This window comes from Vigna unguiculata, chromosome 4, assembly GCF_037176805.1.
Source record: "Vigna unguiculata cultivar grain cowpea cultivar isolate G323 ecotype 2 chromosome 4, ASM3717680v1, whole genome shotgun sequence".
Lineage (NCBI taxonomy): Eukaryota > Viridiplantae > Streptophyta > Magnoliopsida > Fabales > Fabaceae > Vigna > Vigna unguiculata.
Genome location: NC_140795.1, coordinates 5,736,089 through 5,756,043, shown reverse-complemented (window position 1 = coordinate 5,756,043; position 19,955 = coordinate 5,736,089). Strand labels below are relative to the sequence as shown.

At 27.3% G+C, this 19,955-nt stretch overlaps 2 protein-coding genes across 2 annotated transcripts; both read left to right on the top strand.

The window, feature by feature from the left end:
* On the top strand, positions 1 to 3,140 carry LOC114182435 (mogroside I-E synthase-like). Its single transcript, XM_028069301.2, has 2 exons — positions 1 to 690; positions 2,323 to 3,140. The coding sequence occupies exons 1-2, from the start codon at positions 49 to 51 to the stop codon at positions 3,031 to 3,033; spliced, it is 1,353 nt and encodes a 450-aa protein (XP_027925102.1). The 5' UTR covers positions 1 to 48; the 3' UTR covers positions 3,034 to 3,140.
* Positions 3,141 to 13,286: 10,146 nt separating this feature from the next.
* Positions 13,287 to 15,032, top strand: LOC114181219 (mogroside I-E synthase-like). The gene is made up of 2 exons (XM_028067611.2): positions 13,287 to 14,003; positions 14,134 to 15,032. Exons 1-2 carry the CDS (start codon positions 13,380 to 13,382, stop codon positions 14,845 to 14,847), a joined length of 1,338 nt encoding a protein of 445 aa, XP_027923412.1. The 5' UTR covers positions 13,287 to 13,379; the 3' UTR covers positions 14,848 to 15,032.
* The last annotated feature ends 4,923 nt before the right edge of the window (positions 15,033 to 19,955 follow it).

Here is a 19,955-nt window from a genome sequence, read left to right as displayed (position 1 = left end):
AGACACTAAACTGATCAGTCAGTCACAAGCACTCACGAGAAGAAGAAAATGGAGAAGAAAAGCATCAGTAGAAGAGCACACTGTTTGGTGTTGATATATCCAATTCAAGGCCACATCAATCCCATGCTTCAATTCTCGAAGCTATTGGAACACGAAGGTGTGAGAGTAACACTAGTCACCACTCTTTCCTACTGCAACAACCTTCAGACTGTGCCTCCTTCTATCGCCATTGAAACAATCTCTGATGGGTTCGAAAACGACACGAGAGAAGGTGGAGAATTGAAGGGTTATTTGGATAGGTTTTGGCAAGTAGGGCCACGAAGTTTCGCTCAGCTTCTTCAGAAACTTGGTGAAGCAGAAGAAGATGTTGTTGATTGTGTTGTTTACGATTCATGCATACCTTGGGCTCTTGATGTTTCCAAGGGATTTGGGATAGTTGCATCTTCTTATCTCACTCAGAGTATGAGTGTGAATAGTATATACTATCATGTTCTCTTGGGAAACTTGAAAGTTCCACTCACACAGGATCAGATTTTTCTTCCTTCATTGCCCGAACTTCATCTTCGGGACATGCCTTCTTTCTTCTTTGATGAAGATCACACTGTGCTTGATTTTGGTGTGGCTCAGTTCTCCAATATTCACAAAGCTGATTGGCTCCTGTGTAACACGTTCTACGAGCTGGATCCGGAGGTAAGAACAAGAAGGTAGATTAAATGCTTAATTTCCAACTAGTGAAAAAAAAATTAAATTAACTTTTTAATTTGCTTTGATTTTAGTTGTAAATTTTAAAAATGGGTTGTTGTTTTTCTTTTTTTCTTGTCCTCTCTTAGATTGTGATTGCTCAATCTTGATTTACACATTTGGAACATGGATAATTTTAGTCTCACTAACTTATCACCCAACTTTTAACAATTTTAATGATGAAATAATTCAAGGAAAGTTATAAATATACGTGTTTCAATTTTCATACATTTTTCTAACACTTAATTAATAAAATATTAATATTTTAATTTTTACTTAATTACTAATTTAAATTTTTATATTTAGATTTATAATTTATTTTAGTTCTATTTTCTTTACTTAATTAACTTTCTATTTCTCTCTCTCTCTTTTTTTTTTAAAAGTCTGGATGTGATATCCGTCTCTTAAATTAATGAAAATGTTGTTTGAAATGTATTATGTATTAAAATCTAAATTATTGAAATTTTTTTGAAAACCTTTTATGTGATAGATTCATATTTTGACTTATGAAATATTTTAAACTTTGTTAACAATAATTTAACGAAAGTGATTACTAAAAGTATTACGTTCAAACTTAATAAAAAAATGAAAATACAATCGAGTAAAAAAGTAGAAATCAAAACTAATCAAACATTTAAATATCAAAGCCAAAATTTTAATTAAATATTTACTTTTTTACTTAATTCATTTTAATTCATTATATATTTTAAAATAAAAATATTTCTTTTTATTGGTGTTGAAAAGGTGTAGTGTGGAAAATGTGCTATTTGTGTATCATTCATCACCCATAAATCAATCATCTAATTTGTTTTTTGTTGGGTGATTTTACTTTCTTTTTAATGTATTTCATGCTTTATTTAATATTTTATAGTAAAGCATTTAACTTCTTAAATATAAATAATTAAAATCACGTAAATGTTTTCTTAAATTTAGTACGTGATTACACGTGTTAAAATTACACGGTAAGATAGCCACAGGACCAAGATTATCAATTTTCCAAATGTGTAAAGCAATTAAAACAATGAGAATAAATTCTAAATTATAAATAAATTATAAATTTGATACTTCATTTCTCTAAGAAACATTGGTACGTCTTTATCCTTAAAGTTAAAAAAAATAATAAATATAATTTTTTTGACTTATTTAAACTAAATTATTTTTATGTGTAAAACGTGTTTCTCAATATTGAATTGGGATGGTGTGAAACATTATAAAAATTTAAATGTTATAATGAGATGTATTTAATACTATAAAAATATTTAATAAAATTAGGTTACAAAATATTATATCCATTTATTTTTAAAATTTGAAGAAAAAAATATATCTAAATTTTTTACAATAATAAATTTTAGCTTCGTCGAAAATTTTAAGGACTATAAATATATTTAACCATTTTAAATATTTTAATAAAAAACTATAAATATTGATATTTAGATGATATTGATTCACACATAATTTTTTAAATTTTCGTACTTCATTTCATCATCTATATGTCTTAGATTTAAAGTTCACCTTTTAATAATACACATCACATTAAAATTTGTAAATCATTTCCCTAATTGAGCATGTACTTATTTTTAGGTAGTAGATTGGGCTGTGAAGATTTGGCCAAATCTTAAGACCATAGGACCAAATATACCCTCTTTCTTCTTAGATAAAAGATGTGAAAATGATGAAGATTATGGAGTTACACAATACAAGAGTGAAGAACATTGCATGGAATGGTTAGATGATAAACCTAAAGGGTCTGTTGTTTATGTATCATTTGGGAGTATGGTTAAACTGGGTGAGGAACAAATGGAAAAAATTGCTTGGTGTTTGAGAGAGTGTTCGAGTTATTTCTTGTGGGTGGTGAGAGCTTCTGAAGAAACCAAACTTCCTAAAGATTTTGAGAGAAAAACAGAAAAGGGTTTGGTAGTAAAATGGTGTTCCCAGTTGAAAGTTCTTGCTCATGAGGCTGTCGGGTGTTTTGTGACACACTGTGGTTGGAATTCAACGTTGGAAACTCTGTGCTTAGGAGTTCCAACAGTTGCAGTACCGTGTTGGTCAGATCAGAACACAAATGCGAAGTATGTTGCTGATGTTTGGAAAATTGGAATCAGAGCTTCAACTGATGAGAATAATGTTGTTGATGGAGAATCTCTGAAGCATTGTGTAGAAGAGATAATGGAAAGAAACAATGAGATGAAGAACAATGCCATTCGATGGAAGACTTTAGCTGTGAGAGCTGTCAGTGAAGGTGGAAGTTCCTATGAAAATATCATACAATTTACGAATAGTTTGTTGCATTGATAAGTTTCATGTTTCATCTGTACTAAATCTTATTTTTCTCCTTTGTATTTTGACATGAACTATGTTAGAAATACTTCTTGATGAGACAAATAACTTATTTTTATATATATTTTCATGTGTGAGGTCGATTATAACCAACGTATATCACTACTAAAAAAATTCATATTTTCTGTTAATTTTTTTTTTGAAATTATTTTTTAAAAAATACTTACAAGTTTTGTTGAAAAAAAAAATTTAAGAAATTGTTACCAATTTTCTCAAAATATTTTATATAAAACACTTTTCACAACAAATTTTGTAGGAAATACTTACAAATTTTATAATTTTGTAGGAAATGATTATTCACGAAAGAATTACCTACCAACTAAAAATCTTAAAAAAAATAACAGAAAAAAATCTTTTCTTGTAAATTCTTTTAAAAAATTTGTAAGAAAAATCTCATGTAATATGTAATATAAGAATTTTTAGTAATGTGTTATGTTTTGTTTTGAAAAGAAATTAATCTAATTTAATTTGAAAGTGAGAATGTGTGTATATTGCATACTGAATTTCCTTGTGTTTATTTTGAGTTAGATATGGGTGAATTATTGAATAGAATTATATACAAATATATAAAAGAAAATAGATATTTAGTATTGTTCGACACTGATAAGTAAAAGCTGACTACAATTAATTAATAGTGTTGGTTTTGCATTGTTATTCCAAAATAACGTAGACTAACTTATTAGCATCGATTTTTTTGAAGGCTGACCTTAACTAACGTTAATTTAGTTGATGCTAATTAATTATCATTAATTTGTATTTTGTTTGTTAACTAAAGAAGTTTAACATCAACCAAGTGCTACTAACCTAAATAAATTTTAAAATAAAACTACATTAGTGTCGGTTAACATTTATAAGAAAATGTTAGATTACTTAAGAAAAAATTTGTTAGTAAAATATAATTTGTAGTTGAATTTTATCAAAAAATTTTAGTTATCGATTAAAATATATGTCGATAATAGATTCGTCACTAAAATTTATTGATAATTTATAATGTTTATTATTGATGAATATTTTTATCAATAAATTTTGTTGGAAAAAATAAGCACCAAAGTTTCTATTTTGGACTTTGACTATGTCATGATAAAATTTGTGAGTAAATATGTTGATTACTAATTTTTTTTTTAAATTCATCGGTAAATTTCTCTATGATGGACTTCTAAAATTTGTTAGTAATATTGTCAGTAGCTAAATTTTTGAAAATTTGTTAGTAAATCCTCTGGTAGTTTAATTTTTGTAAAATATGTATTAAATGCATCAATAATTGTATTTTTTTAATCCTTTAATAATTCTATCACCAAATTTGTCAATAAAATGGACGCTAATTTTTCTGTCAGATTTGATGAAATATTTATTACAAATTAAATGGAAGTGTGTGAAAAGAATAATAGAAGAAGAGAAGGAAGAGGAGAGGTAGTGGCAATGCGGGCCGACCCGGCCCGCACAATGCGGACTGGTCCGTCCCGTCTCGCAAACTTTATGTGGGCTGCAAACACTGGCCCGCTCTGCATATTCCTTGGACTGCTTTTCTTTAAAAAAAATTAATTTTTTTTTTAATTTTTATGATAAAACTTTCGATGTTTAAAAATTGGGAAACTTTAAGAAGTTCACAAAATTAAGTAAAGACTTTGGAGAATTAGATGATAAATTGATAATTCAACATTTTCATTATATTCATACTATAACATACACAATGTATTCTTTAAATTTTAGCACATTAAAAAATACATAATACTTGTCTTTTCCAGTTATACAAGAATTTGAAATGTTAATGCAAGAGTCCATAAAAAAAGTAATTAATATATACAAGTACAAATTTCTTTTTTTTTTTAATTTTATGCGGGCTTGCGGGCTTGCGGCCTCACTACCCTGGCTCGCCCATCATTTTTTTTGGGGGCCGGCTCGACAGGCCAGGCCTTAATTGCCACCCCTAGTAGGGATAGGAGGAGGAGGGGAAAGAAGAAGAGGAGGTGGTGGCGACAATCATAGAGGTGAATACAAACAACGATGACAACCATGGAGGCAATGACAGAGGCAACAACCAATGATGGAGGAAGAGTAGCAAGAGAAGGAAGAAGAAGAAAAAAGAGAAAAAAAATGAATAGGAAAAGGTGGAAGAAGAAGATCAATTTATGATATTTACTGACGACCAAAATTCATTGGTTATCGACAGATAATTATCGGCGAATTTTAACCAACAAATTTTTGTTGTCGAAAATTGCTAACAGATAATTAATGACGGATTTTACAGATTTTTCTCTTTGCCGATAAAATTTGTCAAGAATTTTATCAATAAACTTTCCTTTTTGTCGGTAAAATTTGTTAACAAGCATTTTATGGACGAGATTTTGGTCATCAATTAGTTGTCTATCATTTTAAGTTGGATTCAATTGAGTTAAAGAATAAATATAGCAACTAAATTGAATACACGACATAATCATGTGACACTGACACTAACACGTGATGTTGACTCTGACATGTGACACAAAACGTTGAGTGTGGCATGTGATACAGAACTACCACTACAAGAAAATCCTTAAATAATAATGAATTCTAGTAACAAAAAAGTAATTAATCAATATATTGAGCAATTTAGATGTCAATTTATAAACTAAAAATTGTTGGTAACTAAAATAATTTCTATTATAAATAATTGATCTCTAAATTTGTAATTAAAATAACTTTGATTATGAATTGATGTCTAAATTGTTCACTAACGATAGCTACCAAGGTTTTGGTTACCAAAGGAATTAGTTTCTAAATTGGTCTCCAAATGACTAATTAAAGACCAATTCTTTTGGTATCCAAAACCTTGATAGCTAATGTTAGTGATGAATTTAGAGATCAATTCATAATAGAAACTATTTTAATTACCAATTTAGTAATTAATTATAATTTCTTATTCATAATAGAAACTATTTTAGTTACCAATAATTTATAATTTATAAATTGGTCACTATAGTGACTAATTTATCAATAAAATTTATCATTATTTAATAATTTTCTTGTAGTGCATATGACACGACACAAATTTGACATGTGAAAAAAAAACTAAAAAAAAAAAAAAAAGATATAAATACTATAAACTGACATGTGATATGTTCAAAGACGATGTTCATGTCATTCATATAAATCTAATAAAAATGACTAAATTAAATTCATTTAACACAAATACACAAATGAGATTTAATTGAAAAAAAAGACCAAATCAAATAAAAAAATAGATAGGAACCAAAAGAGAATTTTAACCAAAATTAAAACAACTTCTGCCGCAAGTGTGATAATAAAATGTTGTATTGAAGTCACAAATATAAAATCACCTTATTCTTTAGGAAACACATTTTCAATCACAATGAACAACATAAACGACACTCCAAATTTTATAAATACTTAATTTATTCATTATAAGCAACACTTTTTGAACTTAAATAAATATTACACCTTCCATTATTTAAGTCAATTTTTTTATCAACAAAAAATAAATAAATAATAAAGTAGAATAATTGGGTTGCTTTAACCTTTTAAAAAAAAATTAACATTTTGTGACACCGTTACACTCAATAATAACATCAACTAAACCCTTTTAAGGAATACATTACAATAAAAAATACTAGGAACATATTCGAACCAGAAAACATGATATATATAAATATAGTCTATTACTTAATCCAAGTAAGCAACATAAAAAATACTTGAGAGAACAACAACTTGATGGAAATAGATCTATTTTAGAGTCATAACTTCAACATGATCAATTTTGAACTGACACGAACCACATCCCAACTAAGAAATAACGCATGAGAAAATTTCAAACAAGTGCATTCATTCCTTAGCACTATAGTCCTTGTAAAGATAATTTCAATCTAAAAATTAACTTCATGCTCTATATTAAGATCCAAAGTTGTTGCAACCATGATTCCAATTAAATCAAACAAGTGTTGTATGGCCAAAGTTCTGCCTCATAGTGAATCTACCTCTATAAATATTTTCGTAAAACTATAAATATTTTCGTAAAACTATAGAGACTTCTAGACTAGGAAGTATGATTGAATTAGAACATTGGATCCTCCACATCATATTTGATTTAGAGGATACTAGATTACATATTTAATGCACTTAATAGGGCATATATTTCAATCATTATACGGCAAAAAGATATTTGAGACTTTGTTTTTCATTCATGTCCAAATATTTATTTATGTCAAAGTAAAAATTTTCTTTGGATCTACTTTTCCTTGTTTAAATACGATCATATTGTTACATTTGTTCCAGCAAAATCAAACTAAATGTTGAAATCAAGTAATCTGTTTTTCATAACCTAATTACACTACAAGAAAATCATCAATTAGAAATCAATTTTATAAACCAAAAATAGTTAGTCATTATAGTATACCAATTTACAAAATTAAAAATTATTGGTTACTAAAATAGTTACTATTATAAATAAAAAATTATAACTGGTCACTAATTAATTATAGAACAATTTAGAAACTAAATCATTTTGGTAGTCAAGACTTAGGAATTAACTTTTAGTAACCAATTTCTTTTGATAACCAAAACTATGATACTTAATTTTAAAGATCAATTATAATTTTTTATTTATAATAATGATTATTTTAGTAACCAATAATTTTTAGTTTTATAAATGTGTATGTAAATTGGTTACTATAGTTATTAATAATTATTAATCACTAAAATTAATCACCGTTTAGAAATTTTCTTGTAACGATAAAAAAATTATATATATATATATATATATATATATATATATATATATATATATATATATATATATATATATATATATATATATATATATATATATATATATATATATATATATATATATATATATATATATATATATATATATATATATATCGAAAGTTATTATATGTACATAAAGTTTCCTCTCATACCATCCAAAGGTTTGCAAAACATATAAAGATCTAAAAAGATTAGAAATGAAAGCAAATGACACACCTAACTTTGTCTTGAACTATAATTTCTACTATTTAGGTTTGGAACATCATCTCTTTCCATGTATGATGACAAGATATCATTAAATATATCTTTAATTGTCACATATACAAGATATGCTTTTTATGAAACATACTAAAAGATATACACAATTGAAAGTCGTCATCACATTTCTTTAACTCCTAACTCCTACATTTGTAAGTCTAAAAATAATATCTAGCATTATATCATCATCGACTAGATTCGTTAAGCTAATAATACAACCATTTATATACTTTTTTTTATTAATTTTGAGATTTATTTCAATTGTTCTAGAGAAGAGAAAATTGTTTTAGTTCCGTGTTCAAACATACAACGAGTAAAAACCAACTAATGAACGAAAATGTTTTGTCCGTATAGATGACAACTATGAACGAAAATATTTTAATAATAATTAATATTAGTAACAAAAAATAATAGGTTATTATGATTTAGATATTAATTTATAAATTTAAAATTATTGATAATTTAAATAATTTAAAAAATTTATAATTAATAACTAAAATATTTTTTATTATGAATCGTTTCGAAATTAATCATAAATATTAACTATCAAGATTTTAACTATCAAAAGAATTTGTCTCTAATTTGAAAATCGATCTTTAAATCAGTTTCTAAACATATTTTTTATCACTAAGATGAATTATTTAAAAATTTGCTTGTACTAATATAATTGAAAAAAATTAAGTAATATATAAGAATAACAATTTATAAACTTATTTTTTTAAAATTTTAAATTGGAATTAATATCAATTCTTGGACTGAATTTATCTCTCTGTGTTTACCAAATGACTCCTCCATCAAGCAAAATATATTGAAAAAAAAAAAAAACAATTACGCAACTAAAACTTACCAATTCTAATGTTTTGAAAAAAATGTTAACCATCAAAGTTGCAAAATAATAATCTAACCCGAACTAACCGATCAACACCCTAAATGAGTAAAAAAGTAGTATAATTAAATTGTTAAAATCAAACAAATCTAGTTTAACGATGTAAGCTATTAGATCCTTACCCAATGGTAGCTTCCTTGCTAGAAAAAAAACAACTCTAGCACTTAAAAGCTTCTAATCCCAAAAATACACAAACTTCTAAAAAACTTGAACCTATATATATAAAACCAACACTTCCACTTATTTAAATGACTAGAAAATTCTGATTTCCTTGTTGATACTGACAAATATGGAATATAAAATTTTCACATATTCAGAAACAGGAGAAAAGAAAAAGATTGGGTAGGATCAATAAGAAAACTATATTTTGAATATATTTATTTGTTCACATGCTGCCTCTTCAAAGATGTGATAAGGTTGTGAAAATAATAATGAGTACCTAAACATAAGGAAAGTGTATAGAGGGTTCAAGACTTTAAGAAATAAAATTCATTAGAAATGAGCCCATTTTTACAAACTTAAAAAAAAAAATCATTCATAATTTACTTTAAATTATATCTTCTAAACTCTGTTAAATTGGTTTAGTTTACAATTGTTTCGTATACTTAATAAATCTCATATTATTTAAGAGTCAAAATTGAACACAGTTTAAATACTTATTTATTCTTTTGTTTATCTTTTAAAAACAAAATTATGATGGTTATTTCTATTGATGATTTCGAGTTGAATCGAATCGGAACAATAATTATTTAAAATTGTTATTTACTAAAGAAATTTATTTTATTCAAATCTAATGAACTAATATATGTAATTATTTATTCAAACTTAAAATCTTCATATTTAATCATACGGAACCGTTCTTTTTCCCAAAAATAAAAAATTAAGTTTTGTTTTTGAAAACCAATTTTTCTTTTCAAAAAGTCTTTTTAACCTTTTTAATGTAATGACTCCTCTAATTTTTTTAACATGCGGCAACCTACGTTGCAACATCTACGGGAAAATAATTTTGTCCCAAATTAGAATTAAATGAGAGGGAAATGACTTCTCTATTTCTAAGTTTTTTTTTAAAAAATTGGAATATAATTTAATTTTGTAAGTAAAAAATATTTCATGTTAAGAAAAGAAATTAAATGTTACATTGTTTATTAAAAAATGCCTCAAAATTTATTTTAGTGCTAATATTCTTATATTAAATTAATTATAAAATTATCTTTTAAAAAAGTCTCAATTTTTCTTACTACTAATATATGTCTATTATATATTATAAAATTATGTTTAAGATAAAAAAAATCTCAAAACGTTTTTTGAAAATAATATACCTCTATTAAATTAATTATAATTTTATGGTTGATAATAAAATTTAATTAAATTATTATTAGTGTATGCCAATTTTTATTAGTATTAAAAATGATATGTAATGAGTTAAATTTTTTTTCCAATAAAATATAATTTTGTTTAGAAAAAAAGTAATTAGTTATTTTTATTCTCTTATAGTCGATTTTGATTCTATTTTTTTTTTCTTTGTGACTTTAATTTTGATTTTATTTTCTTCTTTTATCTTTATGTGACTTCAATTTTAATTTTATTTTCTTCTTTTATCTCTATATGATTTCAATTTTGATTTTATTTTCTTATTTTATCTCTATGTGAATTCAATTTAGATTTAATTTTCTTCTTTTTATCTTTTTGTGACTTCAATTATAATTGTATTTACTTCTTTTATCTCTGTGTCTTCTCATCTATTGATTCAACTCCTTCCATTTCCTTATTTTCTTCTATTCTAGAGTTCTTTTTTTTTTTGAAAATTTTGACATATTTTATTCCTTGAATCTCATACTTTCCATGCATACCATTCTTTTTATTCTCATTAATGGTTAGTATGTTTTTCTTTCTATTTGTGGTGATGTTGTTTTTATATTCTATTTAATGAAATTGTATTAAGATTATAAATGTGTTTCCTTTACGTGATTTTAGCATAGAGAGTAGCGTTTAGGGTCCTAGATGAGAAGAACAATAATTTTTTAATTATTTTTATTAATGATTAATCTTAAAATAAAACTTTGTAGGTGTATGAAAAAGTTGAGATTTAAGAAAAGAAACTCAAGACTTCAAGATATTACAAGTTTACAATCAAGTTTACTTATTTTTAGTGATGTTATATTTTTTTTCATATAAAAACATATACATATGTCAACTAAAAAAATTGAATCAGATTATTAAAAAATCTAGAAGAAGAAAAAAGTTAAGACTTTAATTGCATCACAAAAAGGAGCTATGATTAAATTTATAAAAATTGATAAGAAAAGTGAATTTGAAAATACAAGTGGACTCTTTCAATGAACAAGATAATAACAATATATATACATGTGAAAGCAAAACAATAAAGAAAAAAAAAGTAATTAGTGATGATGATAAGTCTTATTCTCAAACTCATAATAATGATTAAAAACATATAAAAAGATTAAATAGATGAACATTATTATCTATGGAAACAAAAATGTTAAATAAAATTAATTTTGACAATTTAATAAATAATTTTGCATAAAAAAATTCAATTTTTTTAAAATAAAATACCTCATTTTTAAGTTTGTTTTAAGTCTCTCAAACTCTTGAACTGTTATTCCTGAATGGAGACACTCTATGAGATTTTTCTTAGAACATACTACCGATTCAAATTAAACTAATATTATAAAAAGCTATCGATACTAATTTAAATAAATTTTGAAATAAAAGTGTATAAACGTTAGTTAAACTACTTTAATTAAAAAAATAATAATGAATTAACGTAAGCTTAATCAACACTATTTAATATTGATTTTCAAAAATCGTCACTAATAAATTAGTTTCACAGTTTTAAAATTACATATAAGTACCATCCAAATTCGATATTAATAACTATTTAACTTAAATATTTACTTGGAATTAATTTTCAGCGCTAAATATATATTTTATTATAGTAAATTAAAGTGATGTATATATTATTTAAAAATATTATAATTTGGAAGTTAAATTATTAAGAGCACGTCGAGTAAGTATTAATTTACTATAATTTAAAAAACATTAATAACCATATATTGAGATGAAAAGTCCTCCACAAACATAGTATCCTTTACCACCTTCAATGTATCATACTTGGAAATTAATAATACAAATTCAACCCTGATTTACCAACACTTTTATCCACGTTTATTTCCTTCATCAATTATAATTTTTCTTATTTGTGTTATTTTTGTTGAAAATAGAGGCAATCTACAAGATTCGTTTTAAGTCACAGTCATTAGCATAATAGGTCAAACAAATACAAATTAAACTAATATTAAAAAATATATATATATTTAACATCAACTACCAATATTAATTTAAATAAATTTTAAAATAAAAATATATTTATATTGGTTTGACTAACACTAAATTTCTTTAATTAAAAAATTAGTAATGAATTAAGTCCCACTTAATCAACATTCTAAAGCTGATGACAGTAGCGAACTAGCGTCATACTTTTAAAGTTGCACGCAGGTAGGATGCAAATATTAATAACTATTTAGGTTCAACTTTTTATTTGTTAGTACAAAGTTTTGATTAATGTTAAATACGTATTTTCTTATAATAAATTAAAGTGATGTATATATATTATTTAAAAATATTATAATTTAGAACTTAAATTATTAAGAAGAGTGTAAAGTAAGTATTCCTTTACCATAATTTACAAAATTTAGTAACCATATCTAATGAGATGAAAAGTCCTTAATTAACATATAGTTTCCTTGACCACCATCAATGTATCATACTTGAACATTAATAATATAAATCCAACCCTTGATTTACATGCCTTCCACACAATTTAAAAGTGAAAAATCCAATCTTAACAACTATTTATAAATATCATAAACTAGAAGTTAAATTATTAAGAAGAGTGTAGAGTAAGTATATTCCTTTACCAGAATTAAAAAAAAAATAATAGTAACCATCAAATGAGATGAAAAGTCAGAATCCAAATTCTTTATTGATTTTTTGGTGTTGTCCTCTACTGAACATTAAATATACACTATATTGGTATTCTAAATAATTTTTTAATATATTTTAAAACATTAAAATTAATGATAATTAATGTATTATAAAGATACCGTAGAAGAATCAACGACAAAATAAAAATATCCAGCAAAGAATCCAAAATTCTGAAAAGTCCTTGCATTAGTAAACTTTAGCACGTTATTCAATGTATCATATTCGGAATTTAGTAATAAAGAATACATGTTGTCACCTATTCCAAATAATTCAACACTTGATTTTACATGCCGTCCACTTTGTCCTTTTCATGGCCAACATTGAATAAATCAACCGAAAAACTCTTGAAGATCGCAAGAACTCACCGAAGAAGAAGAAGTTGAGAATCATGGCTACGAGAGCACACTGTTTGGTGCTTGCATACCCAGCTCAAGGTCACATCAATCCCATGCTTCAATTCTCAAAACTTCTCGAACGGCAAGGGGTGAGAATAACCCTAGTTACAACTCGTTTCTACTACAATAACCTGCAAACTGTGCCTCCTTCTATTGCTCTTGAAACAATCTCTGATGGGTTTGATAATGGAGGACCAAAAGAAGCTGGTGGCTTCAAACCCTATTTGGAACGCTTCTGGGAAGTTGGGCCTCTCACTTTTTCTGAGCTTCTTGAGAAACATGGTGGATCAAAGCACGTTGATTGTGTTGTGTATGATTCATTCTTCAGTTGGGCACCAGAAGTTGCAAAGAGATTTGGGATAGTTGGAGCAGCTTATCTCACTCAAAACATGGCTGTGAATAGCATATACTATCATGTTCACTTGGGGAAGTTGCAGGTTCCACTCAAACAACACCAGTTTTCTCTTCCTGCCATGCCTAAACTTTATCTTCAGGACATGCCTTCTTTCTTCTTTGGTGAAGATTTCACTTTTCTTGACTTTGTAGTTTCTCAGTTCTCAAGTATTCACAAAGCTGATTGGATCCTCTGCAACACCTTCTATGATCTGGATAAAGAGGTAATTAACTTAAATGTTTCTTTCAATGATTTGTTGTTTTGTATGAAGTTACACTGAACCATATAATTATATATTACATGAGAACTCTTCTTGTAATACTATGTTGTAGTGACTAGAAAACACTTTTTAGATAGCAGATTGGATTGTGAAGGTTTGGCCACAATTTAAGACTATAGGACCAAACATTCCATCTTTCTTTTTAGATAAGCAATGGGAAGATGATCAAGATTATGGGGTCACAGAATTCAAGAGTGAAGAACATTGCATGGAATGGTTAGATGAAAAGCCAAAAGGGTCTGTTGTGTATGTATCATTTGGGAGTATGGCTTCCTTTGGTGAAGAACAAATGGAAGAAATTGCTTGGTGTTTGAGAGAGTGTTCGAGTTATTTCTTGTGGGTGGTGAGAGCTTCTGAAGAAACCAAACTTCCTAAAGATTTTGAGAGAAAAACAGAAAAGGGTTTGGTAGTAAAATGGTGTTCCCAGTTGAAAGTTCTTGCTCATGAGGCTGTCGGGTGTTTTGTGACACACTGTGGTTGGAATTCAACGTTGGAAACTCTGTGCTTAGGAGTTCCAACAGTTGCAGTACCGTATTGGTCAGACCAGAACACAAATGCAAAGCTTGTTTCAGAGGTTTGGAAAACTGGAACAAGAGCAGTGGTTGATGAGAAAAAGGTTGTGCGACGAGAAACTCTGAAGCACTGTATAAATGAAATAATGAATGGATGTAGAGAAATGAAGAACAATGCCATTCAGTGGAGGAGTTTAGCAGTAAGAGCTGTTACTGAAGGTGGTAGTTCTTATGAAAATATCAAAGAATTTGTGAATAATTTATGGCATTCATAAGCTTCATATTCTGTGTTGTATTTCCATGTAATAGGTTGATCAATAATTTATGGCATTCACAAGCTTCATGATCACATGCACTTCATGATATGTCAAATAATTCCTGTTATATTTTCATGCGAACATTTTAGATTAAATTATGTATTTTGGTTCCTAAAAGAAATATTGGTTTAGTTATTTTTTTATTTGTGAGCTTTATTTTAAAAAAATTATGCAATTATGTCATTTCTCTATTAATATCGTATCAACAAAAGTAGAGAGGTACCAGGTGTTATGATTATGATTTTTTTATTTTTTTTACAATTTTTTTAATTAAAAAAAATTAAAAACTTGTTACGTGTTGAGCTTACATTGTGTCACGTGACAATGATAATGATAGTGTGATGTGACAATGGAAGTATCATGTGTCAGTGTCATGCTATATGTCATTTCCTCACCTCAATTTGGTCCTTAGTTTTAATTTTTGTAAAAGTTAAACAGTTTTGTCATTCTTCAAATTCTTCAAATTCAAACATGTGACATCACACTTAATAGATAAATCTAAAAAATAAAACATCGTAAAATTATAATATAAAAAAACACACAACATGAAGTATATAGCTACTAATTATTACAGTTATCCATAAATATACCTTGAAAGAAGTCTAAGACACAACACACGTCATAAACAAGGTTCAAAACAAAGATTAACTTAAACTTAAAATTTGCTTGCAGAGCAAACAACACGACAAGGCAATAATGCCCTCAAAAGGTGCTCCAAAGAGCAAGATCCAACCCACAAGCTTGACTAAACTGCAGCGTTCCCATCATCCTGATGACCACTAGGGGTTTCCAATTCTGCTTACACCAATAAATTGATGATCATTGCAAAAAGAAAAATCATACAAGAAAACAAACACGAGCAAAAAGAGTAAGGTAGAATAAAAAGAAATTGTGAACATGTTATAGCCACCAGATAATTAAAAATCATGTGATATAGCAAACAAACAAGACTCTATGACTCAATTATCCGGATACATATAATAAGATCGGATTCACTGGATGCCTGCACTTGTGGTGACCTCTAATGCTTTGTAGAGCCATTGCCAATGAGTTTCACCCTACCACGCACAAGGTTAGCCTTCAATCATCTAAGGCCATTATCCTGCCAAAGACTAGGGCCTCCTACTACTCTCACCACTTGAATCAATATGCTTTATATGAGACTAACTAGTTATTTAGAATTTCAGGATGCAACCTTACTTGAATCCTTATCTAATTATATACACTATAACACCACCATGAAATCTCACCAAGAGATTCATGGAATTACGTCTATCTCATACCAGATTCATGTTTCTCATACCAGAACCACAATTTTATCTCAAGCATTATGATTTCATGCCAATGCTAAACCAACCAATCCATCCATCCATGATTCATTCCATATCCAGTACAGCAAGGTCTCAGCCTCATTTAATCTCATAAACCATACATGACATCATACTTTATGCATTTAAGGTAAAACACTCAATTATGCAACCAAACAACAAAAACATAAAAGAGAATAGCGCTAGAGCATGTCCCTGCATCAGTCTCACTCAAGCGAAAGGGGTCCATCGCTTAAGCTAAAGGCTCTCGCTTAGGCGAGACTGCAAACAGAGAGCACTAGAAGGTTCTGCGAGTTCTCGCTTAGGCGAGACCTTTTCGCCTGAGTGAGATTTCTCTTCGCCCAAGTTCCTCGCCCGAGCGACAACTCGAGTAGAGAGCACAAAAGGTTTCCATGAATTCTCGCTTGGGTAAGACCTTCTCGCTTGAGCGAGATGGTTCGTCGCTCAAAACGGAAGCTCGACGCTTGAGCGAGAGTTCGAGCAGAAACAAGGCGAGCTTCTGCTATTCTCGCCTAGGCGAGACAATGTCGCTTGGGCAAAAATATCAGTTCTCATCATTGTCCACGCATGCAAGCCAGATTCAAACCAGAAGCACACACCATATATTTCACACGATCAATAACATCATATAAGCATTAAAAACACAAAACAGTCCAACAATAGGAAAAATAATTTAAAAACATGAAACCCTAGCTTCCCTTACCTTTGAGTGAAGCTAAGCTGGAGGGGGTTTAAACACTGACAAAAGGAGTACCACAACTCTAAAGACGAACTAAGAAGCTGTAAAGTACGAACATAGGGGTGAGAGTAAGTCTTTAGGGATAACCCAAGACAAAACCAAGGCAATAGGAATGGAAAAGAGAAGGGGAGGTTCGAGCTCAACTTACATGGAGGAAGAGTTCGAGTAGCTCTAGGAAGGTTCTTGTTGTGCCCTAGCAGAGCTTCTGGTTCACAAGAGAGCAAGGGCTAGAACAACGTTCTAGTGAAAAAGGGAAAAAGAGAGAATGGTTGAGTGGAAAACAAAACTGAGGGGTTTTCCTGCCTTTGGATAAAGGCTGGTGGGCTGACCTTGGGCCCTCCCTTACTTACTAGAGCTAGACCCAAAAATCTAAGACAGAAAAGCGTATCTTACAAAACCAAATTTAATTTTTACATAAATGTTATACAAATATTTTTATTAAATATTTTTAATAAGATTAAGTTTATTTAAATTTATATTTTACATGAAACTTTATTTAAAATTATTTTAAAGGTTTTAATAGAAAATAATATTAATAGAAAAAAATGCAAATAATTGTATTGATTTTTTTTTACATCATACTTTAATATTGTTTTTTATTTGAGTTTATATTTCAAGTAATTGTATATTTTTAAAATATGTAAAGTTGAATAATTTCTATACAAATTTTGAGTTAGTTTAAAACTTTAAAAATTGTATAAATTCAAATATAAAATTTTAAAATAATTTTAAACATTTTATAACAATTTAAAACAAATAAATTTTAAATTTGAAAAACAAATTTAAATAAAATATGATGTGAAATATAAATTTAAATAAACTTAGTTTTGTTAAAAATATACAATAAAAATATTTGTATAACATTTATATAAAATTTATTTTTTGTTTCAATTTGTAGATTGATGAAATTGTAAAACTTTTTAAAACAATTGAGACTAAATTGAGACCAAATAAAAATACACGACCAAATTCAAACTAAGACGATGACATAAGACGTGATAGTGGCACGTGATACTGTTAATGTCACATCACTATCACTGCCACGTAGCACAACGTGTTTGACACGTGACAATTTTTTATTTTTTTAAAAAATTTAAAATAATTTTTTAAAAAAATTAAAAAAATCACAAACTGACACGTGACACATCTTTAACACGATTAGTACAATACTAATGGGAAGGATCTGATTGCATCAAATTTTCCAAAATAATGACCAAATTGAGACAAATAAAAAAAGAGATCAAATCGATATTTTCTTACGAAAATAGGAACTAAAAACATAATTTTACCTTTATTATAAGTAATAGTATATCCATTTTATCAAATTATATACACAGAGGAAGATATTTACTCAGAAGATACAATATTAATAAGACTTGAGTCCAATCACATGATAGATTGACACCATTCTCAACTAAAAACCTTAAGATAATGAGTTTATAGGTCTACATCTTTATATATAGTAAGATGCATAAATTGTTATAAAAGTCAATAAACTTTAAGAAATTTTAGATTTTGATGTTTTTGTAAATGTATTTATAAGAACTAGTTCTCCATATATGTCCTATTTTACCCTCTTGTTGATTTGTACTTACTAATTGTTATCTTGTTGTAAAGAATATTTTGTGCAACAACTACAAATATATAATATTGTATTTTATTTTATTTATGATTCTATGAATAAATGGTATATAGCTCATGATTTATATTTACATTTATAGGTAGTTAGTGGTACGCGAACCGAGGTACCTCACCTCTTTATTTGAGATAATAAAGAGAATGTAGATAGATAATACAACAATTGATATATTGATTACAAATCTTAATTCTTTATATTTTCTCACTCCATGTATTCAGAAGAATCAAACTTATATGATGCATATTATATTATAAAGTGAGTCACTAATCACAACTTGCCTATCTAAGAGTGTGAGTCACCATCAACACTTCTATTATTGAAGTAGTTTCAAAATGGTAGGTACAGATATTTATTGAAAACATTTCAGTCAATTTCTTAAGTAACATAATTATTTTTACAAAGGTCTCTTTTGAAACAAATACCAAGTCAACAATTACGGCTAAAATATGGGAAGCAAGTTTTTTTTTTTTCTTTTTTTCTAATTCGTAATAAGGCAAAGGAAGCTATGTGTTTATTCTATTTTTTAATGCTTTATTAGTTATTTATGTCTTCTCACACAAATTTACGTAAATATTTTTCTTTTTGTGATTTTCTATTTCTTGGATGTAGATGACAAAAGTACTCCGTGCCTGAAATATATGTGAATAAAACTTTTTGTGGACGGATCTATTATCCATTTATAAACAAGTTAAATGTGAGTACTTATGTATTTGTGATTATTTGTTTTCTAACAAAAATAAAAATAAAATTTAATTAATATTTTATTAAATTAAATTTATTTAAAATTTAAAATTAATTTATATTTATATTTATATTTTATTTTATTTTATTTATATGATATATTATATATATTTTTTATTTTATGTAAATTTTATTTTAAAATTTTTAAAAAAATATATTTTTTTAAATATTTGTAAACACAGATATCTATAAGATATTTATAAGTTTTAAATTTTACAAATATCTTTTAAATAAATATTCGACGAATAAAGTCACGATAATGAATTAGATTTTTTTTTTCGAGGTGACAAATAATTATTATGTGTGTCCAACTCAACCTGTTACTGTTCCCGTGTCAAGGTTATCTAAAACAATTCTCACTAATTATAATTAATGTCCTAGTTTTGGTTAAAGCCATGTACTTTTATCTGGTCACAATCTATTTATGTTTGGTCCCAAGTCTTTGAAATAAAAGTTTTGTCCAACTGTATAAACACGTTTCAGCATCAATGTTCACCTACTGATCAGTAACCATAAATAAATAGACACATGTGAGAATTTATTGGCTAATGAAACTATAGAACTAAAACAGAGAAAAATGTCAATGTCACTGCAGGGTTGCAGAAAATAGAGACGCTGA

Bases quoted from the DNA above. Each gene is read 5' to 3' on its own strand.
- LOC114181219 (XM_028067611.2), top strand. From the start codon at position 13,380: ATGGCTACGAGAGCACACTGTTTGGTGCTTGCATACCCAGCTCAAGGT. The intron at 14,004-14,133 runs GTAATTAACTTA...AACACTTTTTAG, and splicing joins TCTATGATCTGGATAAAGAG to ATAGCAGATTGGATTGTGAA.
- LOC114182435 (XM_028069301.2), top strand. From the start codon at position 49: ATGGAGAAGAAAAGCATCAGTAGAAGAGCACACTGTTTGGTGTTGATA. The intron at 691-2,322 runs GTAAGAACAAGA...ACTTATTTTTAG, and splicing joins TCTACGAGCTGGATCCGGAG to GTAGTAGATTGGGCTGTGAA.